The sequence below is a fragment of the Zosterops lateralis genome (assembly GCF_965231275.1).
Source record: "Zosterops lateralis genome assembly, chromosome: 4".
NCBI lineage: Eukaryota > Metazoa > Chordata > Aves > Passeriformes > Zosteropidae > Zosterops > Zosterops lateralis.
In genome coordinates, this window is record NC_139765.1 from 74,247,552 (window position 1) to 74,273,556 (window position 26,005).

Sequence of the window (26,005 nt, forward strand, 5' to 3'; positions counted from 1 at the left end):
TATCTTGCATCTTCTTTCCATTCTAAGAAGACTGTTTGTATCACTGAAACTTTCTGGTTTGTGGATCAGCCTCTAAGAAGATTAACGTTTATAATTGGCTTGTGGAAGGTTAGATCCCTCATGTAACTGACATTAGTGTTGACCGTAGACAGGGGCAAACAGGCAGTGCTGTGAGAGCCACAGGAGGAAGAGGATCATTCCTGTAGCATCATCCTTCTGACCATAGATACATATGGGAAACAACAGCAGCTCCACAGTGGATGATCTACAGGCTGTCGAGATCCACCACTGGTACAAGAAGTTCATGACAGAGTGTCCTTCTGGACAGTTGACGGAGCATGAATTCAAGCAGTTCTTTGGTCTTCGAGGGCTGGATCCAGAGGCCAATAAGTACATTGAGCAGATGTTCCGCACGTTTGATATGAACAAGGTGAGTTCTCTGGCAAGGAATTAACTCTCTCGTGCTGCTTCAAAGTGATCCTACTCCTGAACTTTCAGAGTCTTTGTCTTTGTCTTGCAAACATAAGGAACATAAATATTCTCTTGCAAACACTGGTGTGGAAAGCTGCCAAGGGATGCTAATGTAAACTAGCTAAATGTGAGGAGCAAATGAATGTGTACAGGTAATAACATAGATGACATAAACATAGGTACACCTGATGATGTAACTACCTTGTGCAAGTTCATCTTTGAATTTTGAAAATTCCTTATGGCCTATTATTTGACTTGGCCTTGTTTAACTAGCAAAATGCTAATTTCATTCTTCTTCTTACATATTCTTATTATTCAAAAATATAGTTGTATGAGACAGTAGGGACTACGGGAATAAGACACAAAAGAAATCATTATAGCATTCACAGAGGAGTTATTTCCAGATATTTGGCAGCTGAAATTAACACTGCAGACAAGGTCTGTGGCTGTCCTTGGTGCTGGGAGGTGCAGCATGAAGCCGGAGTGAGGGGGTGGGTAGTGTTCCTCACTGTGACTGCTGTAGAAAACAGTAACCCCCATAATTCCTTTAAGCATGCAATGGCCCTCAATTTGCCTGCTTTTTATCCATATGTATTTCAGCCTATGCTTGCAGGCCTGTATTCTTATTGACAAAGAAATCTGGGTTTATAGCATCCTGGGAAAATTCACCTTTACTCTCTGCTCCAAGGTTCTGAGATGGAGTCAAGGAGGATCCAGTCACAGAGGCCTGAGAACCAGGTGGGAAATCACAGAGTTAGTCTTGAAGAAGGAAAGCTTAGGGACCAACAAGGAATGTTATTTTTGGACATGTGAGACAGCATAAGGAGTTAAGGAATGCTTAGGAATATTACAAAATTCTTAAAGAGAGGAGCAGACAGGCTCCATTAGGGTAGCTGAGGTCTTGTGGTGGATGTAATGACTGGAAATTACTGCAGACATCAAAGAACATCTTTTCTCATCCCAAAGTCCTCTGTGCCCAGGATGATAATAGTGATGAGAAGCAGTTTCACAAGCTAAAGCAAAACCTTTACAGCTTTTGCACCAGTCTTTCTTTCACTTCACCTCTCTCCCTTCTTGGGATGTTTAAGGACTTTAAAATATATTCAAGGATGTTGTGCATTCCAGAGTTCTCCTATGAGCCCTGTGTTATGCAGTAAACAATGTTATAAAAAGATTCTCAAATTCAAATTTGGTCAGAAAAGATTAAAAGCTATCATCTAAAGAAAGTGATAGTGATCGCAGGAGGATAGTGTGGCAACTAGGGGCAATGGACCTACATAGTTTAATCATAGTCTGTTAATAGTCACTTAATCTAAGAACTTTTTATGAACAAGGGCAAGGAACAAGAGCACACAGAGGAAAATCCACCCTGTTGCAATACAGACATGATGGATACAATCATCTGCCTTCTGGAACTTCAGATTTTGAGAATTTTGATGATGACAAAGAGGATAAATTTTCAATATTCTTCTTTTATAAGTTGCAATCATAGAATTATAGAATGGTTTGGGTTGGAAGGGACCTTAAGGGTCATGGCATTCCAACACCTCCCACGGGCTGGGACACATTCCATTATCCCAGGTTGCTCCAAGCCCTGTCCAACCTGGCCTTGGACACTTCAAGGGCCAGGGCCTCCCCACGCCCACTCTCCCAACACCTCATCCAAATCTCCCCTCCTCTAGATTTAAACCTTTCCTCCTTGTCCTGTCACGACCTGCTGATGCAAAAAGCCTTTCTCCCCCATTACTATAACCTGCTTCAGGCACTGGAAGGGGCACTGAGGTTTCCCTGGAGCCCTCTCCAGGCTGAAGAATGAATGTGAACAGCACAGCAGATGGACAGACAGAGCAGGGACACTCCAAGCCTGCGGGTGCACTGAGCAGGGTTGAAAACACGATTAATAGTGAACACGGAAACTTTATTTCAACACCTCAGTCACATCAGCATTAGTGTGGCTGCAGCAGAGCAGGACAGAGAAGCTTCTGGCCCCAAGGCTACCTTTGGCCCAGCAGGAAATGCCATGGTCCACTGTAGCCCTGGATCCTGCTCATCCTGCTGCTGCTCAAGCTTTTTTATCCTTCATAAACTGCAGGAACTCCTGCAGCAGATTCCAGAATTGCACCAGGATCTGGTGTGGGAATGCCAGGGGCAGTGATGTGCCCGAGGATGTCGCTGCTGGTTTCTGGCTGTACTCAGGGGTCAGGTTGATTTGTTCCTCTGGTTTCACGTGCCGCTCAGGGGCCGAGGTGGCGACTGGCTCCGGGGCTGGACCAGCTCTTTCTGCTGGGCTCAGGCCCGTCTGGAGCAGGATCCAGTTGTAGAAGTGCTGAGTGGAAGTGTAGATCTCGGGGTGCCTGGCTCTGTCACAGCCTCTTCCCCAGCTGTTCATCCCCACCAGCCAGTAGTAGTCGGCTCCATTGTCCTTGCAGACCAGGGGACCCCCGCTGTCCCCCTGTGCCAGGAGAGAGGGCTCAGGGGCTGTGGGGGGCTGCTGCCAACCCCGGGGCTGCCTCCTCTCTCCCAGCCCAGCTCTGCCTCCTTTCTCCCAGCCCAGCTCTGCCTCCTCTCTCCCAGCCCAGCTCTGCCTCCTCTCTCCCAGCCCAGCTCTGCCTCCTCTCTCCCATCCCCTGCCAGCTCCTCATTCCCGGCTCAGGAAGGCTCTGCTCAGGGGCCGGAGCCTCCAGGCCCTCGGCTGGGAGCAGGCTGGGAGCTCTCCCATCTCTGCACACGGGTCCCAGATGTGCAGAGGACAGATGTTCTGAGGTCACATCCACACTTTGAGTCTGCTGGGGGCACTGGATGGGCTTTGTGGGCAGGACCAGGCCTTGGGGACAAGGGGTCATAGGACAGGGACCTGCGGGTGGGGAAGGTAAGGGCAGCCCCGGGATATGGAACAGGAGTGTCAGATGGGGAAAGGAAAGGCAGGGCAGGCAGTGATGGGGACCCAGCACCAGGCTAGGCCCAGCTTGTGCCGGGCCGTGTTTAGGGGATGAGGGGGTCCCTGCACTGCTGGGGGCTGAGGGACTGATCACACGCTCCTACCTGGCAGGTGTCGATGGCACCGTGGGGGTACCCAACACACAGGGTGCGGGGGAGGACGGCCCCCCCGTACCACCGGCTGCTGTTGCAGAGCTCCGTGTCCATGAGGTGGACCTTGGCCTCCTGCAGCACCATGCCTGTTCCCTGAGCTGTGGGCACAGAGGGGAATGAGTCCCCAGCAGCTCAGTACCCATCCCCTCCTCTCCCTGGGGCTCAGCCCCTTCCCCGGGCCCGGCTCAGCCCCTTCCCCACGGAGCGATATTGTCCAGCCGTGTCCTGCTCTTGGCCTGGAGGAGCCAGACCCATCTCTGCAGAGGCTTCACGGGGCCAGCAGGAATCGTTTGGCTGGGAAGGGACCTTACAGCTCATCCTGTTCCACGCCCCGCTCTGGCTGTGGCCAGTCCGTGTCCCCGGGGTGCCCCAGCTCGCCCTCACACATCCCTAACAGGGGAACTCACCTCTGGCAAAGTTCCAGCCGGCGATGTAGCAGGATTTCAGCTCCGAGACCCTGAGCGAGGCGTCGGGCACACAGCCCAGCTGGATGTAGTCGCTGCACTCCACGGGCTGGTCCAGCTCCACCAGGGCGATGTCGTTCCTCGCCGTGGCAGGCACGTAGTGCTGGTGCACCTGGAGCCTCTGGATGTGTCTCACCGCGGCCTCGGGGCCCGGCTGGCTCAGATCTGTGGCCCCCATCACCACCTCCCACACGGACATGTCCTTGAGGAGGTGCCTGGTGGAGAGAGGGGTGACAGGAGCAGAGCCACGGGCTCCAACATCTCCCAGGAAAGACTGGAGAAGTTTCCCAGAAACTTCTGCTTCCCAAGGCAGAGAGGGAAGTGACACACGGTGCTGTGACCTGGGCACCTGCCCGTGCTCCGGGGACATCTCTGTCCCTGCTGTGTCTTACCCGGCCCTGGCGAAGCAGTGTGCCACCGTGAGGACCCACTGGGAGCTGAGGAGGACACCTGCACACATGTGCCACGTGCCGTTCTCCCAGGTGACCTGAATGCTGACGATGCCAGGCCACGCCCCTGGCTGGACACCGGTGCCACCCACAACACGTGAGGTATCATCAGCAGAAGCCACAGAGCTGTGGTCAGAAGCCATGGGCCGGAGCACACAGGTCCTTCTGTAACACAAAGCCATCACTGTTCTGCTCACTGGCTGCTGCTGCTCAGGCTGAAAGTCCCCCAGTCACCCCTTCCTGCCCTGTGCTGAGTGGCAGGAGGACCAGGGACCCCCGAGAGGTGCATCTACCCGCCCCGTTCTGCTGGAGCCCCACAGACAGGTTGTCCCAGTAGCTGGGCACTGGCCAGGGACTGAGGTTCCTCCTACAGGGACTGAGGCTGGAACACTGTAGTGTGGGTGTGGGGATCATGTGGGGCCCCTACAGGGAACCTCCTAAGTGGGACCACTCACCTGCAGCTGTCCCAGGTGCCCCCCACGGGCCTGGCCAGGGCCAGCAGGACGAGCACCCACAGAAAAGCCATTGGTGCCAGTGCAGGTGACAGCAGCCAGAACTGAAGTGTCACCTCTGGTGCAGTCACCAGCACAGCACCCGCAGCCTTCGTGGTGTCACAATGCCCCCGGCCCAGGGATGCTGTCACAGAGGGGCTGTTCTGTGTGCTGGGCATGGCAGGGAGGGGCAGCACAGAGTCACAGAGACATGGAATGGTCTGGGTGGAAGGGACTTTAATGACCACCCAGTGCCATCCCTCTCATGGGCAGGGACACCTTCCACTACCCCAGGATGTTCCAACCCCAATGTCCAGCCTGGCTTTGGACACTGCCAGGCATCCAGAGGCAGCCACAGCTGCTCTGGGCACCTGTGCCAGGGCCTGCTCACCCTCACAGTCAGAAAGTCCTTCCTATTACCTAATCTAAATCTGCCCACCTTCAGCTTAAGGCCATTTTTCTTGTGTCCTATCACTACATGCTCTTGTCCTAAGTACCCCTTCAGCCTTTTTCTAAGCCCCCTTAAGTGCTGGAAGGGGCACCAAAGTCTCCCTGGAACCTTCTGTTCTCCAGGCTGACCAGCCATAACTCAGCCTGTCGTGCCCTTCTTCCCACCCTGAACGAACATTTTAAATGTGGTGATCCTTGCTGTAAAACAGCAGTTCTCTGCTAGTTCACCTACATTAGCCTTTTACTTATGTTTATTTATGTCCATTTCATAAAGGCATCTGACTTTGTTTAAATACCTTAGTAATTAAAAGTTTCACTTTTTTGCTCTGTAATTTGTTGAAGTGGTTATTTGGAATCTTTTACGTAGATATGTTTTCTATTTGTTGTTTGTTTTTAACCACTTCAAATTTTAGTCAGCTTTAAATCTAGGGCTGATAAACCTTTACTAATTGGCATTTTTCGCGCAGAAGAAACAAGAGCTTTTTGAGCTTCTTTGTAGAGTCAAGAAATGAAATATTAAAAACCTAAATACGGAACACTTTTCCAATGGTCAAATCACATGTATTTTCCTAATTATCTATGTGTTTTACAAAATATCCCCTGCCACTTTATTTCCCACAGAATAGAGAAGAGATCTATGGCTTAGTGGAATAGCATAGTTTCCCACAAAGGCGGAGCAGACTAATACAGAAAGCTTGCAGCCCATGCGCTGGGCTCAATATTCTCTCCCAGCAGGCCAAAGGCAGTCATCTTTGGTGCACAGAGGGGGATTTGTTCATGCTGACGAGGAGTGGAAGGTTCCTTCACTGGAGGTGGTGAGCAGAGAGGAGCCTCTGTGTAACTGATCATAACTTTAGGAGCCCAGGTATTTAGTGGCTAGAGAAATAACATGTCTGTGCAGTAAAGATTTTTCCTAAGTCCAAGTCTTTGTGCCATTAGTTGGCCTTTCTCTGTCAGCTGTGGATCTAGAGAGCAATAAGCTGAAACAACTCCAGAGCAGTAACTCCCTCAGTTTATTCTTGTCACAATTTGGGTTTTTTTCTGATAGGATGGATATATTGATTTCATGGAATACGTGGCTGCCCTCAGCCTCGTTCTCCGAGGGAAGATGGAGCAGAAATTGCGGTGGTATTTCAAGCTCTATGACGTAGATGGCAATGGCTGCATTGATCGACATGAACTGCTCAACATCATTAAGGTGAATCTCCAGGGGTCTGTGTTCTTGCCTCTTTCCTTAAAGACAAATCACACAAGTAAGACCTTTGCTCTTTTCCATATGGATGATCATGGATGAGACCTTTAACAAAATTCCTTCTCTGAGCAGAATTTCCCACCACCCTATAATGAAATAAACAAACTTGACAGACTCTTTATCACAGGTTATGTTACAGCACAGCTAACCGTAAAATTCCTTTAACTGCTTGCGACCTAAATTACACTTTCCAAGGTTTCAGACCCTGTGACTGTCAGTTGCTATCTCTACAATGTGTCCTTTTCCCCAAGAGAAGTTGGAGACCTAAATTCCAGTTTGCTTTCTAGAATCAGCTCCTAAATATCGACATAATAAAACATTTCTGACTCTGGCAAATAGCCTGAAGAATGATTAAGAATGGAAAGGATTGTATGTAAATAGCTATTGTGGATGGGGTTGGAATTACAGGCATAAAGATCACTATAAATATCTCAGAATTAATTATGCTGCAAATTCAGATAATTTTGCAGATAATGGGAAATTACCAAGTTGCAGGAAAGATTCAATGACCCTAAATAAATTACACTTCTGAATATGAAATGTCATAAAATTCATTTGATAAAGCACTAGTAAGATGTTAATAATGCATTCTCATCTGGACAAGAATTTTAGAGCCGGGTATCAAAGAGACCTGACCAAGATCAGTACCTGTAGTAACACACAGGCTTCTACTATTAGCTTGAAATAGAAATACTCAGACATTACAGTGAAGCAACAGATAGCAATAGTTAACACAGAACTCTTGAGAAACAAGTCCTGTGGGCAACAACTGGTGGCAAGAAATGAATTGCCCTTTGTATTTTGTGAGTGTCTTTTTTGGTAAACTTAGGAAAATGCAGAGATGATATTAGTTTCAGTAAAATAGCATTTGAAAAAGAATGAACAAAATTACCAAATATCAAAGAGTAAAAAACTAGAAAATTAATAGTTTTAGAATCAGTATAAAGGCTGTGAAATCACATATTTCATGGACATCCTTAAACAAAGGAAATAATTAGTATTGAAAGAAAAGAGAATCCTGCACTATGTAGTTATGAATAAGAAGAATTGTAGCAAACAGAAGTGGATAAGGCTTAAAGTTTCTCAAGACGAAAATGAATTTCCAGTGATCTTTAGGGAGAAGGCAGACACACAGGAAGCAGTATAGAAATGGAAATTGTGAAACTAAGAATAGAAATAAATTACCACAACATACATCAAAGGAATTTCTTAATGTCAAGTGAGGAGGGTGTTTTCTCAGTGTTTCTGAGGCTTGGTGACCATAAGGTCACAAAGTGAGCCAAAGTGGATCAATTAGGTGGATTCTGATTCTTCCATTTCTGCAGCACCTAAACTGTACCTAAGCAGAATTAGGCCAATCCTCTGGGTTTTGATGCTCATTCCTTGCTCCAGAGCTATGCTCCCTTTGCAGCCTCCAGTGCCATCCATAAGGCCTGATGATTTGTGTTTTGTTTTCCTATGACGCTGGTTCATTTGTATGGGGACAGTACCAGGCATGACTGTTTTATTAAGAATCTATGCTGACATGTGAAATCACTCTGGAAGTCGTCAGGCAGCTTCTTACTCTTGCTCTTTTATTTTAGGCTATTCGAGCTATTAATGGTGGTGACCATGAAACTAGTGCAGAAGAGTTCACCAACCGAGTCTTCGACAGGATTGATGTGAACGGCGACGGTAAGATTCCTGCCTTTGTCATCCTGAAAAGAGACTGTCAGACAGTCTCTTTTCTACAGAGTAACATCCAGTTTTTCCTTTCTTGGTTGAACTTTAGGTCTCTTCACTTCATATTTTCTTTCTATTTGCATTCTCAGCCAGTAATGTGTTCTCCATGGACCAAAAAGAGTTTTTCTCCTGGCATTATACATCATCAGTGTGACAGAATTTGTTCCCTCTGCTGAGTCTCAGCTTTGATCTGTCCACTACCACATGAATTTAGTAGTGTGGTTTTGGAGTGGTGTTTTGTTTTCCTTTTTTATGTTGCTGTGTAGCTCATGTCAGTTAGAAGTGGGAAATATTAACAAATACCCCCAGCTGCTCCTAAGTATTTTAGCATGGAAAGAAAGAACTGGAATTTAATGTAGAACATCAGAGTTTCTTCACTAGGTTTGCTGCAGGCAGTACAGCAAGAACATGTTGGTCAAGTGTCACTGCGGTCCCTGTATCTCCCCAAGGGATATCTCTTTCTTTGCTACTTCAGGTACTCATTACTTTCTGACAGGCTCTTTTGTTATTCCAGAAGCAGGTTGAGCTGCTTCCCTGCAGAAGAGCCTTTTGCCCTAGGACAGAAAAAATTGTTTCTGCCTGTCACAGCCTCCTTCTGTTAGTTCCTTTATCCTTGAAAACCAGCAAGTATAGGGCAGGTTAGTACTATACAGGCCATAAAGGATGCTATGATCCCACTCCTTAGCTACTCCTTAGCTTCTATTGTTCTTTCTTATGTATCTCTTCCTTTGTATAGGGAAAAAGGAGGAAGCAGGTCTTGTCTGGATACTGAGGATATTTCATAAGAACTTAAGAGCACTCTGAGGTCTTTAGAAGAGCACCTTAGAACAGTGCCTATATAGTACGTGGTCTCTAAAGTTTGATTACTATACTCCTTTTCCTGTCAGATGTGGATTCTGATGCCTTTTATTTGTGTCTGACACAGGTGAACTTTCTCTGGAAGAATTTGTGGAGGGAGCAAGGAAAGACGAGGAGTTCATGGAGGTTATGATGAAAAGTTTGGACCTGTCGCACATTGTGGCCATGATAAACCACCGTCGGCATAGTGTATAAATCAAGCTGGGAGAAAATGCTGTGCCAATAACAGAAGTGTGTAGAAATACAAGGAAAGAGAAACAACATTTTTCAAAACAAAATTTCCATGAACATAAATATGGAAGTAGGAACAGAAAGACACTGCTATATTTGTGTATCTGAGTGCATGTTTCTGTACAAACACTGAAGCTTAGCCACATAAATGCAGGGCAGATTCAGAAAAACTGGATCTGGGTGGCAGTATTTAAACTTGTCTTTCTAAAATTTAAAGGCCAAATTTCAGGGCACAAATTTCCTTTTTATTCTGTGTCCCAGATTATCACTTTGAAATGGACTAAAAGCAATGCCAAGTTTGTGAAGAGCACTAGCAGCACTGGGTGGTGGAGTGCAGAGGAAATATTCAGACATACAAAAGAAGACTTTCAAGCTGTTATTAGTGTAGAGAACTATCAAAAGAAGGTAACTTGCACAGTTCTTGTCATGGTATTGGTTCATAAACACCAGCATGGCTGCCCATACCAGATGTGCTTGGATTTGGTAGCCTCTACAGAAGCAGCTTTAGTCATAAGATCACAAGAACTGAAAGAAAAACCAGTCTGATAGTGACAAATCTGTCCTCAGCTGCAGCTGTTTGAGCTTTCTGTGATCAAAGTACTCTAGCAAAGAAGTCAACGGTTTGGAGTAGCTTCTGTAACCACAGAAAATATGCTACTCAGTTTCCCAAAGTAGAATAATTACTTGAGAGATCAAATCCTTTATATACTCATGGTACTATTTATTCTCCTCTCATACAAATGAGTCACTGGGAATGTTCAAGGCCACATTGAACAGGGCTTGGAGTAACCTGATCTAATCCCATGGCATGGGGCTGAAACAAGATGATCTTTGAGGTCCCTTCCTACCCAAACCATTCTGTGACTCTACGATAAATTAAGTATTTGAAGATGATCCTAATATTATTGCCTCACACATCCTTTATTGGTCTTTCTTCTTGTTCTTGAGGAGACAAGCTAATAGAAAGAAACAACTCACCAAGGTGACTTGCGAATTGTGTTGTTCATGTGAATGCTGGAGTGAAGCTGATACTCTAGATCAGTGCTGCCATAAATGACTCTGATTTTGTACACAATGGGAAGAGTGATGCAGCATGGATAGAAGCCCATCAAACTGTCTTTTTCACTGTTCATTAGATAAGGTCATGATCAAAAGCTCCTTTTAATCTGGCAAGAGAACCAGAAAGAAAGAAGAAGGCAGAAATGTTCAGTGGAGTGCCTATGCCATAGCTGGCATGTTTTTTCTGTGCAGGAGGAAGAACTTGCAGACCTGTAACAAAACTTTAGATTAGATTTATTCTTGCTGACATTTAGGCTTTTGTGATGTTTATGGTTTGCATGGCAAGGTTTTGATAGCAGGGAGGCTACAGGAGTGGCTTCTTTGAGAAGCTGCTGGAAGCTTCCCCTGATGATGTTTTACACCACAACGACACAGACTCCGAGATTCAGAAGGCCGAAAATGACTCTTTTATTTTTGGGATGTGTCTCCCTTTTATACTATTTTACACAGACCAATTTGATTGGTGAAACAAAGGCAAACTTCTTCAATCACATTGGTCAGACCAGAGGGATATCAAGAAGAAGTCTCTCCTAGGAAAAGGAATAAATAACATAAGTACAGTAACAAAAACATTTTTCCTGTTTACAGAAAATTCTCTGGGAAAAGAATTCTAGAAAACCAAAATACCTCAGACACAGAACCAGGGCTACATTCCCCCATGTCTGGCAGAGACGATGCCAGCTGGCTACAGCATGCCACTGGCAAAAGCTTGAGACCTTCAGCTGTGGTAGTAACATGTCTGGGATAAGATATTTAAGAAGGAAAATTATTGGGGAGAAGCAATTGCAGCCAGAGAAGTGAGGACTGAGAACATGTGAGAGAAACAGCTCTGCAGACACCGATGTCAGTGAGGGGTTTCAGGTGCTGGAACTGAGATTTTCCTGCAGCCCATGATGCAACCCATAGTGAAGCAGGTTGTCCTGGAGCACACAGAGGTCTGCAGAAGGGAAGCAGAAATGCACCTGCAGCCTGTGGAAGAGCCCCATGTTGGAGCAGGTCCTGGAAGGACCTGTGAGCCTGTGGAGAGAAGAGCAGGTTTCCTGGTAGTCCTTGTGACCCCCCAGGGGACACACTTTAGAGCAGTTCCTGAAAGACTGACCCCAAGGAAGGACCCACACTGGAGCAGTTCCTGAAAGACTGACCCCAGGGATGGCAGCTCACACTGGAGCAGCTTGTGAAGAACCATAGCCCATGAGAAGAACACATATTGGAGAAATTAATTTTATATAATGGAGAATTGTTTCCTGTAGGAGGGATCTCATGCTGCAGCAGGACAAGGACTCCTCTTCCTGAGGGGGAAGCAGTGGCATGAGCTGACCATAACCTCCATTCTCATCTTCTTGAACTGCTGGTGGGGAGGAGGGAGAGAATCAGGAATAAAGTTAATTCTGGGAAGGAGAAAGGGATGGGGGAAAGGTGTTTTAAACATTTGTTTTACTTTATCCTACTCTGATTTTGACTGGCAATAAATTCAATTAATTTCTCCCTTTTTTCCCTATGATGGTAATCAGTGAGTGATGTCTCCCTGCCCTTATCTCAGCTCATGAGCTTTTTCGTATTTTATCCAGCTGAGGAGGGAAGTGATTGATAGAGAGGCTTTGGTGGGCACCTGCCATCCAGCCAGGATCCACCCACCACAGTAGTATTCTGAACAAAGTGTCTGGGCTTTCACTGAAGGGAAGATTTAGTAAGGGAGATTTAGAAGGTACTGTCACTGGAGTGTGAGTGAGTGATCATGTTTAGAGTAGCCACCAACAGTCTTCTAGGCAGGCTCGTGCTCCAAACCCTACTGGCATGTGCATGTCTGCAGTTTCAGAGCTTCTGCAAGGAATCACAACCTGTTGGTTGAAGAGCTGTCACGTGAAAAGGGAAGACTTCCTTGACCCTTAGTATTTAATTTCTCTGTCAGTGCCCCAGGAAAGCTGAGACTCTTGTGCCTGACCAGTCTGTCAGCACATTGTTACAGGGACCTGAGCAGTTGAGCAGTCTTGCTGGATTGGAGGGAAATTTGACTGACATTCAGGGAAATAGGCCAACGGCATAAGGGAGATCCCTCTGCAGGTCTTCCCACTTTATGAGCCCTCAGTGGGACTTCCTGTTTGAGTATGTTACCTGCTGCTGGCAACTGCTAGCATCCATGAGGGAGTCACACTAACAGTTTATGGAATTATACTCTTTTTAAATATAAAATTGTGACAGGTTAAGGTTCAGGGATTGTTGGTGATGGTATCTGTCAGTGATAGCATTTGACTGCAAAAACTCATTCAAAGCAATATACAGATAAGCTGTAGGCCCCAGTAAAAATATTCAGCAGGCAGAGTGCATTTCTAACCCAATAGGTGTTCCTGTGGGGGAGAAGACATGTCTGGCCCATTGACTGATCCCAGCAGTTATGATAGAGCCATCCCTAACTTATTCTCCATTCTTTGCTTACTTTTATACTATTTCTTTACATTTTGGTGAAGCTTGAGTGACTCTAGTCATGCATATATTTGCTACTGGTTGGTGTAAAATTCTTTCACTTCACTTTTAAAGATAGAGTAAAAAAAGAAGTATGGAGCTCGTGCCCAGTGAGAGATGGTCGTACCTTGGAGGCAGGTAACTTTGGGATGGAGGTGTGCATTAATATTTCAGTTAGTCTATAATGAACCACGTTTGTCTGAGGAAAGCAATTTTGCCAGAGTTGCTGGCTTGGCAGCAAGATATCTCCTCTCTCACAGCTACTATGCAATTAATCATCTTCAAAGTACCATCAAGTTGCTGCTCCTGCAAGGATTTCAGCAGAGCCTGGTCATGGTGACTCCACTCTGCTCCACCCCCCTTAGCAGGTGCTCATCACGGAGCATGACAACCAAGTTCCATTCTGGGAACAGCACTTGTATTTTACCCTAAAATTTCTGTTCCGTTATAACTCCTGTTAGGATATAAATATAACTTCTCAGTTTCCTCTGATTTTACCCCAAGTCATCTTTCCACACAAACATTGCTCCTCTCTCCAGAGGATTATTGTGAGCAGATGCGAGCTCTGCTGTCCCTTTGGACTGAGGAAGACAGAGGTTTTTCCCCAAGTTTCTTTTGAACCTGTCCTGCACCTGTTACAAGTCCTCAGTCTCCTGCAGTTTTGTGGGTTAGCCGCATGTAGAACAGCACAACCTACTAGCATGCTCTGTTTGTGAGGGGACACAAGAGAAGAATCTCTCTGCTCACACCAGACCTGCAGCTGCCAAACTCCAGCAAAGCACCTGAGGAGCCCCCAAGGACTTCTGGCACAGAAAGGAGGTGATAGAGGACCGCGCAGCAGGCACCCTGCCCTCCATCTGGGTGTGAAGGCAAGGCTGGGAACTGTCAGCAACATCCCAGCACGCCTGGCTCATCGTGCCCCTCTGAGGAACCTCTGGGCAGCCCCAGCTGCTGCAGCTCACTTGACAGGGACTCACCATCTACACCGTGCTTGGCTGTGCTGGAGAGGATGGAGCCGAGGACAGCAATGGTCACCTTCACATCCCCGACTCTGCAGACAGGAGGGAGGGTGAGCTCTGTCATCTTGGGAAGGCATCCCCAGACCACTGCTGCCCATCCCTGGAGGATGGCTCCATCAGGGGATCGTGGCAAGGACAGCAGTGCTCACCTAACTTTGCATCTCAGGTCAGCTTCGGGATCTTGGCACACTGTGGGAGAGCAGAGCACCACGGTAAATACCAGCTAACACACTCACTTACCGGTGTTGAAACTAACTATTCTTACTACATATTAATACTAATAACACTTACTATGCATATTATTACTACTACAAGAGGCCGGTAGTGTTCTTAACGCTGGGGCTTGCATGAAGAACACGAGATTAATGAATGTTGCTGATTATGCCATTGTAGTGTTGAAACACTGGGCCTCCGCGGCGGTGAGCAGCGGGCCCGCAGCAGGCGGGGGGCGGGCACTCGGGTATTTTCGCCAGGGCGCTGATCCTCCCAGCGCTGATCTCGGCCGGCACCCACTCGGGGCAGCCCAAATCCCCGCAGACGCAAAACCGCTGCGGAGAAAGAGGCGCCCAGAGCTCGCAGCGGGCTCTGCAGGCCCTCCCCGCTCCCCGCCGCCGAGCCGCTCCCCACCACGCCGCCGCCGCTCCCCGGCCCGCGCTGCTGTCGCGGAGTTCGCCTTCGCGACTCGGAATCACTCCCGGCCGGGCTGCCGGCGACGCCCCTCCCCGCCCCCTGCCCCGCGTGCCGATGGGGTGCTCCGGCAGGGGTTCTGCAGAGGCCTTTTAGCCGGGGGCCGGGCACGAGGGACGGCCGGAGAAGGGGCCGGGGGCGTCGGGAGCGGGACCCAGCGCGACCGCGGACCTTCCCCGCCCCGCGCTCCCACGGGCCGCAGCCTCTCAGCTTCCAAGCCCCGCCAATCCCGGCCCGCCTTTCTGCGCACTACCCAATCACAGCCGCCCTTCACTCTGGGCGCGGTCCAGCCGAGATCAACCCTCTCAGTCGCGGCCCGGCCCCTCAGCCCGGCCCCGCTCCCCTGTTCGCCTGAGGCGCCGCTTCTGCTGCCGCCCCTTCGGGAACCGGGGGTGCCGTGGCCCCGCTACCGCAGTCCCGGCAGGTGCTACTGGGGCCCGGGAAAGGCGGCGGGAGCTCCTCGTTGAGGTCCCGGCCGGGAGTTCTCTGAGGGAAACGGGGAGAGGGCGGGAGCGGGCGGAATGGCGGGAGCGTGAGAGGACAGCGGGGGCTCGCGGAACCGAGGGCGGCGGGAATGGGCGGGCTGGGATTGGCGAGGCCGGCGCTGCCTCAGGTTGTGATTGGTTGGGCTCAGCTGGCCGGTGCTGCCTCCGGTTGTGATTGGCTGAGCTGGCCGGCCCTGGGGCATAAATAGCGCCCTGAGGGGCGGGGGGGCCTTCAGTCCGGCGGCGGGACGGGGAGCGGCGTTTCGAGCTGCGCGGTCGGTCGGTCGGTCGGGAGGAGCGCCGCTGCGCCGGGACGGGATGCCCGCAGCTGCCGGCCCGGGGAGCGAGGGTGAGCACGGACGCGACTCCCGCGTCCGCCTGCGCCAGTGTCTGGGGGCCGCCGGTGTCCTGGGGCAGTGGCGCCAGCCGTACCCAGGGAGACCGAAGGCTGGTGTGGGGCCTGGTGCGGCGCAGGAGGACCGGCTGTGGCTACCAGGGGCCGGCGAAAAGCGCTTCGGTAGTTTCTGGATTTAAAGTAGTGTTTTAAGTATCAGAAATAAAGCAGCGTTTTTTGCATTTTTTGTTAATTTATTTTGCTTTTATTAGAAGTAATTATATTTTTCTTATTTTTTGCATCTTTTCATCATTTTGCTTGTTTTAATGCACTGTTTTGGTTCGTTGTTTTTTTTTTTTTTTTTTTCTTTCTTTCTTTCTAGATATCTGATGTTAATTCAGTAAAGGTTGTAGGGCTAGGGCTGAAACAGCAGTTGTGAGCCCAGTAGAGACATAAAGCCCCAGGATGTGGAATAAAGCCCTTGGCACTAGAGGCAGGCCCAAAACAGTGTGGAACAATGGAAATGCTGGGGCTGGAGGGTTCTCCCCACGGGAGAAGGGGATGGCGCTGCAGCTCAGGGCCTGCAGGAGATGCCTAGGGGGTTACCAGCCCTTGCCCCGTGGTACCCAGCAGAGGCTGAGGCTGTGGGGGCTCGGAGGGCTCCAGGCCCTGAGAACCAACCCGTGGACACCTTTTGGGATGAGGGAGCAGGGGCCCAGTGGCTCTTCCCAGCCCCTGGTGCTGCCTGGGGGAGCTGAGGGGGCTTTCAGACAAGTGCTGGGCTGAGACCCAGGGGAAGGGGGGAGATACATGTTGGCCTTCGGGCTTCAAGTGTCCCCAAGGTTGAGAACCCAAGAGGGTGGGTGATACAACTCCTAAAGACATTGAAGTGATGACAATGACTGACTTGTGGCCTTCTCAACAGCCCCGGGCTGCAGTGAGAAGCAGTAGCAGTTTTAGCTGCAGGCAGTGGGAAGCTGAGGAGCTGGAGCTGAGACAGCAGAGCTGGAGGAGACACAAAGATGGTAGGCTTTGGGGTAAAACCCCTGTGGGGCTGCTCTAGGGAATATGGAGCCGGGACGGGAACTGCGGGCTGGAGCTGAAATCGCTGTAAGGGCTGGGGTAGGGACTGGAGAGCTGTTGCTGCAGTAAGGATTGGCAGGTTGAGGCTGGACTATGGGAACAGGAGCTGAGCTGAAACAACACAGAGATGCAACAAATCCAACAATCATACTCTGAGACCAAAAGCGGCACGATGTGTCACTGATGGGAAGATGTGGAGACAGAAGTGAAACATAAGAGCTGGCAGTGAAATAAAGCTTGTGGGTCAAGAGCTGAAATCACTGGGGCCGGGAAGGGGACTCGGCAGGGCTCCAGCTGAAACCCTTGGAGCGGTGGCATAGAGACTGCCAAGGGCATAGAAAATCTAGGGCTGACATAGAGCCTGTAGCATTGGTGTGCTGAAATTGACCGTAGGCCTGTGATATTGATGTTGGGGCTGGGTCTCGAGGCTGAAAATGGGAGAGGGCATGTAAAGAGCTGAAAAGGGATTGCTGTATGAGGGCTCCTGAAATGCCAGTGCTGCTGGGATATTGCCTGGGTCTGGGGGAGGCGCTGTGTGGCCAGGGCTGAAATCACAGAAGGGCTGGGCTATTGACTGCAGGGTGGGCACAGAGACTAGGGTCGGAGCTGAACCATCAGAGCTGGAGCCAAGACAACCATCCTGCCCGGTGACGGTGGAAAAATTTCTGCTGCCAGAGTCGGAGAAACATGTACATGGAGCCAGAGGAACTGAGCTGGCTGTGAAATAAAGCTTGTGGGTCAAGAGCTGAAATCACTGGGGTGGTGGCATAGATACTGCCCAAGGCATAGAAAGTCTAGGGCTGACATGGAGCCTGTAGGATTGGTGTGCTGAAATTGACCGTAGGCCTGTGATATTGATGTTGGGGCTGGGTCTTGAGGCTGAAAATGCGAGGGGGCGTGTGGAGAGCTGAAAAGGGATGGCTGTAAGAGGGCTCCTGAAATGCTGGCGCTGCTGGGATATTGCCTGGGTCTGGGGGAGGCACTGTAGGCCTGGGGCTGTAATCACTATGGGGCCAGGATATTGACTGTGGGATGGGCATAGAGACTGTAGGGTCAAAGCTGAATTGTTGTCAAGCTGGGGCCAAGATGAAGATCCTGCCCCTTTAAAGCAGGACAAGATTCAGACTGCAGAGGTGGAGAAACTCACACATGGGGCAGGAAGAACCAAGCTGGCTGGGAAATAAAGCTTGTGGGTCAAGAGCTGAAAACACTGGGGCTCTGCAGGGCTTTCTAGGGCTCCACCTGAATTCACTAGAGGGTGACTGTTAGTGGCATAGAAACGGTAGGATGGGTGTAGAGAGTGTAGGGTTTGTCTGCTGAAATCTCTGTAGGCCTGTGATAATTGATGTTTGCCCTGCCTATTGTGGCTGAAAATGGAACAGGATGTGTAGAGCTGAAAAGGGGACTAAGAGTGCACCAGAAATCCCAGGCTTGCACGATATTGTCTGGGCCTGTGAGAGCCACTGTAGGGCTGGAGCTGAAATCACTGTGGGGCTGGGCTATTGACTATGGGGCTGGGATTGTGAGTGAAAATGGAAACTGCAGAGCTGAGAAAGGGACTGAGAGATGCGTGCAGAAATGATGGAAGGGCTGGAATAGTCACTATGGAGCAGGGATGGGGACTCCAGGGCTGCAGCTGAAAAGGACTGTGCGGCTGGGATATTGACTCTGGGCTGGACTCAGTGATCGTAGGGGGGGAGCTGAATTGTTGCAGAGCTGGAGCCGAGACAAAGATCTCTAGCAGTGTGCTTTTTGCATGGTGGAGCTGCTACCTAGAGCCCCATAAGCATCTCCTGTGGAAAAGCCACTGTCGGAGGATTCGGGCTAAGCAGTCAGACTCACATCACACACGCCATGGCTAGGCTCAGCAAAGAGAGGCAAGAAGGGCCTTTTTGTACGATAAATTCCAGCAAGGTTTATTCCAGCACCCTAAAGGGATCAGGGACAAAAAGACCTGGCCTTGTGCTGTGCACAGGCCTAAATAGGGATCAGGAACCAATGGTCTAAGGGCACGGGGGTGCTACTAAGAGCAGGGCAGGGCTCAGTGATCTAGAGAGGGGACAGGAGCGGACACTGGGATACCACCACCAAGAGGGAAGCAGGGAAAAGAGAAACTACCAGGACCAGGGGAATGGGGAGACAAGAGACTGGGGCAAAGCACCCAGGAAGCGCCATTCTTTCAGCCTAGGCAGGCAAGACTCTATGCTGCGTCCTTCCAAGGCAGGAGCCTGGCAATTGCCCCAAGGGGTTCCAGGGACTCCACAAGAGAGCAAAGACTTACTGCTCTGTGGGCAACCAGGCCTCAAATGATGAACTCTTGGCTCTCCCATGCAGCCTCATTCCCCTTCCTGCAAAGGCTGTGTGTGAGCTGTGATGGCACTCAGAGAGTTCACCCCTACAGAGCTGCTGCTGCTGCTGCTGCAACCCCTGGACCGACCTACGTGCCCATAAATCTTACAGCAGGTGATGGGAGGGAGAGCTCACCTGTGCTTCCGCCACCAAAATACCCAAGCAGAGGCTGTGGCCACAAGAAGCAGCACCGCAATGCTGATGGTAGGGGATGTGCTGTGCTTTGCTGGGACAGGGAGGGAAGAGGGCGACTGTGTGAAGGTGACAGCGCCCATCAGGTGCTGCCCCTCACAGGGCCAGTGGCTGTCATCTGCAGCTGCACCCCATGTCTACGGATGGAACCTACCCCATGGGATGAGAAGGCTGCGGGTGCCCGGGCTCTGGTGGCGCACACGGCAGATGCAGCTGTGCCCAGCACGGGGGGCCACGGCCAGGACACTGCGGAGCTGGTAGGTGAGGTCAGCCTTGGGCAGGATGGGGCTGCTGTTGGGCACTGGGCCCGGAGGCACCTCCTGGCCATCCTGCAGCCAGGCCACGCTGATGGGACTGGGGTAGAAGCCGCTGGCATGGCAAACAGGCAGCAGCTGGTCTAGCCTGGGGCTGTGCACAAAGACCGTGGCCGCAGACAGCTCTGGGGAATGAGAGCAAAGGCGTGGGCCAAGTCCAGGGGGGCACGGCTGGGCCCCAGGGTGGGGGTGCCTCTTGCAGGGTCACGCTGGGCTCACTTTGTCTCTCTAGAGCTGCTGCCCTCCTATAGTGGAGAAGCATCTTCATCCCATCGACACAAGTTTCATTGAACATGATTTCCACTGTCTCAGTGAAGACAGTGGACTTCTGGAACAATGATTTGACATAACGTGAAAACGTGGTGTTCTGGGAGAGGGTCCAGGTGACATTCTTTGTGTTGAGGCTGAGCAAATCCTGACCATTGTAACCCACATAGACAAAGGCCTGGGAGGTTCTGTTGGGGTACAGCATACAGCCTGCCATCCACTGAGCCACAAATGGGTCTGGTGGAGCAGAGAGGAGACAGAGGTCGCATGAGGGGCTGCGATTGCCTTCCTCCAGCCATGGTCTGTGTCTTCTATACAGCACCAGCACTTTCAGATCCTTGCCCACTTCCCAGCTGCTTTTCAGAAAGGGCATGCAGTGAAGACTGCGTACTCACAGGAGACTTCCATTTGCATGGGCACTGCACTGAAGATATGGGTGAAGTCATGCAAATAGTTCTTAATCAGGTTCTCGATGGTATCCCAGTCAGCTCGGGGCAGGGCTGGGTGCACCCAGGGCTGGCAGAAGTGGATGGACCATGCGTGTTTATCAAGAAAACCAAGTTTGATGTCTTCCAGCAGGCCCAGCCCCTCTGTTTCTGCAAATGACGTCTTTCGGAAGGTGGTGGTCTGGAGCAGCTGGATAGTGAAGGTCCCTACATGAGACAAGGGTTGACAGGGAGGAAATGGGACTGGGAGAAGAGGGCTGAGGAAAGTGAAGGAGCTGAGGGATGGGTCCTTGAGGTGTCAGGGACTGGAGCAAGGCCACTCTTCTTTCTGGCACAGTGCTGCTGATAGACACCCCTGGAACTTGCATTGAGGCAGTTCAAGATGCAAAAGAGGAACACAAGGGAGGGGGGAAAAGAAAAACCAAAGATTCTGTCTTGAGCAAAGACCACGAGGCAAGAGGGGTCTGCCTGAGAGACCCCTGGCTTTGAAAAGGAACCCCAGCAACCCCTGTCCCTCGAGTGTCACCTTCCAACCATGGAGCTGGATCTTAAAGAGACCGTAACAATTTTGGGCACAGATAGATACGGACTACAAGAACATCTTGGCTTACCCAGGACACATGCTCATTTGAAGTAGACCAATTTGCCTTCCTTCCTGCCCTTTCCCATGCTCAACTTCCCCTCGGACTTCTCTCCTCCTGCTCCTTACAGCAGCAAGTCACACTCGATGCCACCAGCCAAGAGCAGGGTACAGGCTCTGCACAGTGTGGCCTCTTGCTCTGCCTGTGCTCCCACCCGGCTTCTCTGCAGATTTCAGCCCCTGCAGGGGTGGGAGGGGATGGCCCTGGCTGGCGGGTGACCCCCATCCTGCTGCCCACTCCCACTCCCTCAGGGAGACGGGGGAGAAAGGCAAATGTGAGAAAACACTCATGGGTCAAGATACAGACGGTTTAACAAGGGAAAGAAACTCTCAGGAAACACTTCTTTTATCACACTGTGGCCGAGGCTGGCAGGGAACTCTGGAGACAACTGAGCCCGAGCCTTTGCCCAGCCAGAATCACCTACAGCCAGCTGCCCAGCTCAGGGGGTGGTTCAAGAATGATAGATCATTTTAAAAGGACAAGCATGGTGGCAAAAAGCTGCCTGAGTGTGGCCTTGGCATGTCTGAAATCTTCAATTCCAACCTCATCCCATTACATATTGAATGCATAAATAATTGTTCAAGTTCTAGTGTAGTGACAATATCTAATGCAAAATATTTATCCGTCATTTTGACCTTTTTAATGCTGTGAAGCATAGTCCTGGAATCAATCTAATACTAGAAACCGCTGCTGCTTCTTGAAGAGAAAGAGTATCTTCTGCATGGGTAAGTCTGAGTAAAACAACACAGAGTTCCAAGCTGATGCTTGTTTTATTAGAATACCACATAATGTGAAAGTCACAATTTATGACACTTAAGGATCAACATCTTAAAGTTTCTTGCTCTATTCCAAAACCTCTAAGATGTGAAGAAAAACCCAACGTGTTGTTCTAACCCAACATCTTCAGAATGTTACCTTGAAAATGTTAGCAAAGTAGAATTTAGTTTAAAGCACTTAATAGCTGAGACAAGCAATGTGAAAAGCTGAATTACAGAAGAAACAGTGCAATCCAATATTCATACTACAAATCTACCTTTCCACAACCATTAGTACTTCCAGGTCATTTTTTTCCACCAAAAAGATGTTGTAGTGGCAAAAAGATGATGCTGGGGAAACAATACTAACAAGAGGAGCACATTAGACTTAAAATACTTTTCTGAAAATTGGGAAAAAGCTAATTTCTGTCCAACAGAAAAACACAACACCAGTACAAAACAATACAGAGGGAAAGTGCAAAAATAGAGGAAACAATGAATAACTTGTGCACTAATGGTCTGGTCTCAGTCATTAAAGGAATGGCACACATTACAATTAACAAAGAGTTTTATTTTAAAAAAAAACTAACAAAAACCAGCAGCTGCCAATATCCAGCTGGTGCTGTGCAGTGATGGACAGCACTCACAGGATCCACGCTCCGCAGCATGGAGAACTCCTTTGGGCAGAGAGCAGGAATCTGCACAGTGACACCGATTTGCATTTACAGTGGTGCCTTTGGGAGCCAGAGTTACAAATCCAGATTTGCTCAGTGGCCAAAGAAAGGTCACACGCACCTTAATGGGGCCATTAAGGTCCATCTGGGAAGACCCTTTTAGCTGGCACTTCTCAGCTGAGAAAAGCCACTTTGTACAAGGGCTGGGATGGAGGTTCAGTGACCCTCTCTCATCAGGAGTTTTTCCCAAAGACAGCTCAGAAGAGGAACATTTAGTGGGAATGCTGCCGCTTAGCATGAGATAAAATAACATCCCTTTTTTTTTTTTTTTTTTTTTTTTTTTTTTTTTTCAAGCAGGGGAAGTTGCATTTTGTTATTCCAGGAATTGTGGCTCTTTTGTTTCACGGAAACTTCCCAACTCTGCTGAGAGTTTCAGCTGTCAAATACAAGTAAGATTGGAGTTTCTTTGGATTGTTACTCCCACCAAATAGAGATCCTTCTGGAATAGGAGTAAATAGGCATGTTTAGCGCCCTCTTCTCTTTAAAATCGGAGCAGAGGGAGCAGATTTGAAATCATCATTCCATGGACTTCCTGACTGTTCCAAAAGTTTTCAGTGTTAGAAATTTCCAGGTTTGTTTTGCAGGCAAGCTGGGAGTTAGATATTATTTCTTTCCTTTTATTTGATGTTTTTCCTCTCTCTGATTTTAAAAAGGCAGTATTTATAGCAAATGCCAGTTTTCCATCCTAGTTGGAATTTTGGTACTTCTTAGGGCACATTCCCAAGGAAATTTAGCCAAAGTAAGGTTGGTAAATCAGGCCGTGTTCAGCACCATATCCGCAGAATTCTGGGAATTCCCAGGAAAACTGGCTAGGTGTTTAATTGCCATCATTCATCTTTTTGTAAAGTTAAAGTTACCGCATTTTTAATTACATAAATCTCAGCCTAGTTGCTCTTCCTTGGACACAGTGGGGTGGTTCTTTCCTGCCTTGGCACATTTGGATGTGAGCTTCCTGCTAAAATAGCATTTGTTTCCAATGAAAAGTGGGAATTTTCTAGAAAACCTTATTTTCTGGGAGGCACTGGGTTTGTTTTCCCTATCGCTGCATAATCCAGGAAACTCTTGGAGCTGTGTTAGGCAGTGGCATGAGGGGAAAGCTGTGTTTATTTAATTTTGTATTTTATTTTATTTTATTTTATTTTTTAACTTTTTGATTTTTGTACTTTTTATATTAAATATTGTAATGTGGTTAATGTTTTCATGTGGTTTTTTTGTTGCGTATTTTAAAAATTATTTTGGTTTATTTGTTTTATTTTTATATGTTTTCTACTATTTATTTTTTAATTTTTGTTTTTCTTTATTACTATTTAACATCTTAATTACTCTTAATTTTTTCATTTTTTCAATTTATGGGTATTTTAGGTTTTACTTTCATGTTATGTTGTATTTTAAAATTTTTTTATTATATTTTAAATTTATTTAAAATTTTCTTTCTTTTTTTTTACTTTTTTAAAACTTTTGAGGGTTTTTAAATACTTTTATTTTATTTGTTTTATAATAATTTTTTTTCATGTTTTCTTTATTCCTTTTTTTTAATCTTACCCTTTTTCCCCCCTGAGCACGTGGAAGGTTGGCAAGGAAGGAGTTGAAAAATGACCTCCCTGTCTGCTGGACGTCTGGATAGAACTGAGAGCCCAGTGAGCGAAAAACCTCTGTATTTTCTGCTGAATTAAAAAACCTGAACAGAGAAAGTTGTGAACACTGTTGTGCCTTTTTTTTCCTTTCAACCCCTTAACAGGTCTCATTCTCCCCATGCACAGTATTACCAGGAGTAACTTGATGTTGAGGTGTATTTCAGAGGCAGCAATAAAACTAAGTAGACATTTTATTTTGTAACTCTCTGAACCTCCTTGTTTATTAGCCAAGAAATCCAAAACTAAGCAAACAAAACCCCAAAACAAAACCCCCCACAAACAACCCCCCCTCCCCAAAAGCACACAGAAAGAGGAAATATGCCCATATTATTTTAATAAAGATTAAATATTTACCCCTTAGAAAAGCAGGGTCCTTCAATTCTAATTAAGTGTGGTTCTGATGTATTTGGTTAGTGAATTCATATAGCTTAAAATATCAAGAAGTAAACACAAATTGAAAAAAATACAAAAAAAAAGAAGAATATAAGTAACAAAAAGAGAACTATAAAATTTTAAAAATAATATCAATAGATCTACTCTATCTTATTACATGTTCCATGTATTATAATATGTAAAATACACCTAATATAATGTACATGATATAATAGATAAATTGTAATGATTAATAGAAATATCAAAATAAGAAATAGAAGAAATACTGAAATGTAGCCTAAAATAAATGCTTTTCTGGTTTTGGCTTGGTTGATGGCAGAGTTCGCGTAGTTGTGGTTGGGGGTCTTTTGGGGCATTTATTTTCGGGGATATTTGGAAGGGGAATTTTGGCCACGTTCTTTTTTGCCTCCGCTCCCTGCGGCAGCGCTGCCACCGTGTGGACACAGAGCGGTACTGCAGCTCCCCCTGCCTGGCACCGGGCTGTGAACTGTGAGGCAATGCTGCCACCCTGTGGATAAAAAGCGGTACTGCAGCTCTTCTCCGAGGCGCGCAACAGCCCTGGGCTGTGAGTTGTGCGACAATGCTGCCACCCTGTGGATACAGACTGGTACTGCAGCTCTTCCCCGTGCCAGTCCCGGGAGCTGTGCAGCAGTGCTGCCATCGTGTGGACAAAGTGCGGTACTGCAACTCTCGACCGTGCCCGTCCCCGAGGGCCCGCAGCAGCCCCGGTCTGTGAGCTCACGAGCAGTGTTGGTGCCCGAGCGCCGAAAGATCACGGCCAAAAAGGCGGAAAAAACCGCAAGGACCCCGGGCGCGTGGCAGCCGGCTGCCTGCGCGCGACCTGGACCACGGAGCCGCCCGGGAGCGATTTTCCGCTGTGTACGCAGGTGCGCGGACACGGGATGGGGGCTGAGCGGCGCCACAGCAGTGTTTAGGCAGTGGATGTACTCAGGCGCCTGTGCGAGCAGCCGAGGGGGACATTTGGGGGTGTGCCACAACCAAGATGGCGGCGCGGCTCGGGGCGCTCGACCTTCTAAAGATGGCAGCCGAAAGGGCGGGAAATAGAGAGGACCCCATGTGTGTTTATCTGACTGCCTGCACAAAATCCTGACCACGGCGCCGCCCGGGCGAAATTTTCCGTGGCGTGTCCTGGTGTAGGGACACACGCTGTGGGTTCAACCGCGCCGCAGCCGGGTTCAGGTTAGTTGTTTTAGTCAGGCGCCTGTGTTAGACACCAAAGGGGGCCTTAACGGTGCCACAAAAAAGATGGCGGCTCGACCGGAATCGGCTTCAGCCACAACTAAGATGGCGGCGGGGAGGGGCGAAAGTGACGTAATGCTACTCGCATCCGAAAATAGCCGGGGGGTGACGAAAGTGACCGAGAGTTGCCGAATAGCCGAAAAGAGCCGACAGCTGACGGAAATGGCCGAGTTTAGCCGAACAGCCGAGAATAGCCGACGGCTGACGGAAATTGCCGAGTTTCCCCGAACAGCCGAGAGTAGCCGAAGTTTGACGAAAATGACCGACTGTTGCCGAACAGCCGAGAATAGCCGACGGCTGACGGAAATGACCGAGTTTCTCCGAACAGCCGAGAATAGCCGACTACTGACGGAAATCGCCGGGTTTCCCCGAACAGCCGAACCCAGCCGAGTTTCCCCGAACGTCGCCCCCCTCA

At 48.8% G+C, this 26,005-nt stretch overlaps 3 protein-coding genes and 1 long non-coding RNA gene across 4 annotated transcripts; 1 reads left to right on the top strand and 3 right to left on the bottom strand.

Moving 5' to 3' along the window:
• Nucleotides 1–232: 232 nt before the first annotated feature.
• On the top strand, nucleotides 233–9,442 carry LOC310909145 (guanylyl cyclase-activating protein 1-like; the record flags this gene model as incomplete). Its single annotated transcript, XM_083860710.1, has 4 exons — nucleotides 233–430; nucleotides 6,464–6,613; nucleotides 8,251–8,341; nucleotides 9,315–9,442. 4 exons carry the CDS (start codon nucleotides 233–235, stop codon nucleotides 9,440–9,442), a joined length of 567 nt encoding a protein of 188 aa, XP_083716836.1.
• LOC310909147 (acrosin-like) lies at nucleotides 2,269–4,629 on the bottom strand. Its single transcript, XM_083860712.1, has 4 exons — nucleotides 4,418–4,629; nucleotides 3,969–4,240; nucleotides 3,514–3,659; nucleotides 2,269–2,923 (listed from the first exon to the last, which is right to left on the bottom strand). Exons 1-4 carry the CDS (start codon nucleotides 4,615–4,617, stop codon nucleotides 2,534–2,536), a joined length of 1,008 nt encoding a protein of 335 aa, XP_083716838.1. The 5' UTR covers nucleotides 4,618–4,629; the 3' UTR covers nucleotides 2,269–2,533.
• Nucleotides 9,443–11,755: 2,313 nt separating the features above from the next.
• On the bottom strand, nucleotides 11,756–14,591 carry LOC310908179. Its single transcript, XR_014589811.1, has 4 exons — nucleotides 14,308–14,591; nucleotides 14,166–14,205; nucleotides 13,975–14,048; nucleotides 11,756–11,885 (listed from the first exon to the last, which is right to left on the bottom strand). It is a non-coding gene; the product is annotated as an uncharacterized lncRNA (long non-coding RNA).
• Nucleotides 14,592–15,027: 436 nt separating this feature from the next.
• Nucleotides 15,028–24,991, bottom strand: LOC310909093 (antigen-presenting glycoprotein CD1d-like; the record flags this gene model as incomplete). The annotated part of the gene is made up of 6 exons (XM_083860657.1): nucleotides 15,028–15,189; nucleotides 16,960–17,033; nucleotides 19,301–19,585; nucleotides 19,680–19,964; nucleotides 20,123–20,380; nucleotides 24,859–24,991. 6 exons carry the CDS (start codon nucleotides 24,989–24,991, stop codon nucleotides 15,028–15,030), a joined length of 1,197 nt encoding a protein of 398 aa, XP_083716783.1.
• Nucleotides 24,992–26,005: the final 1,014 nt, after the last annotated feature.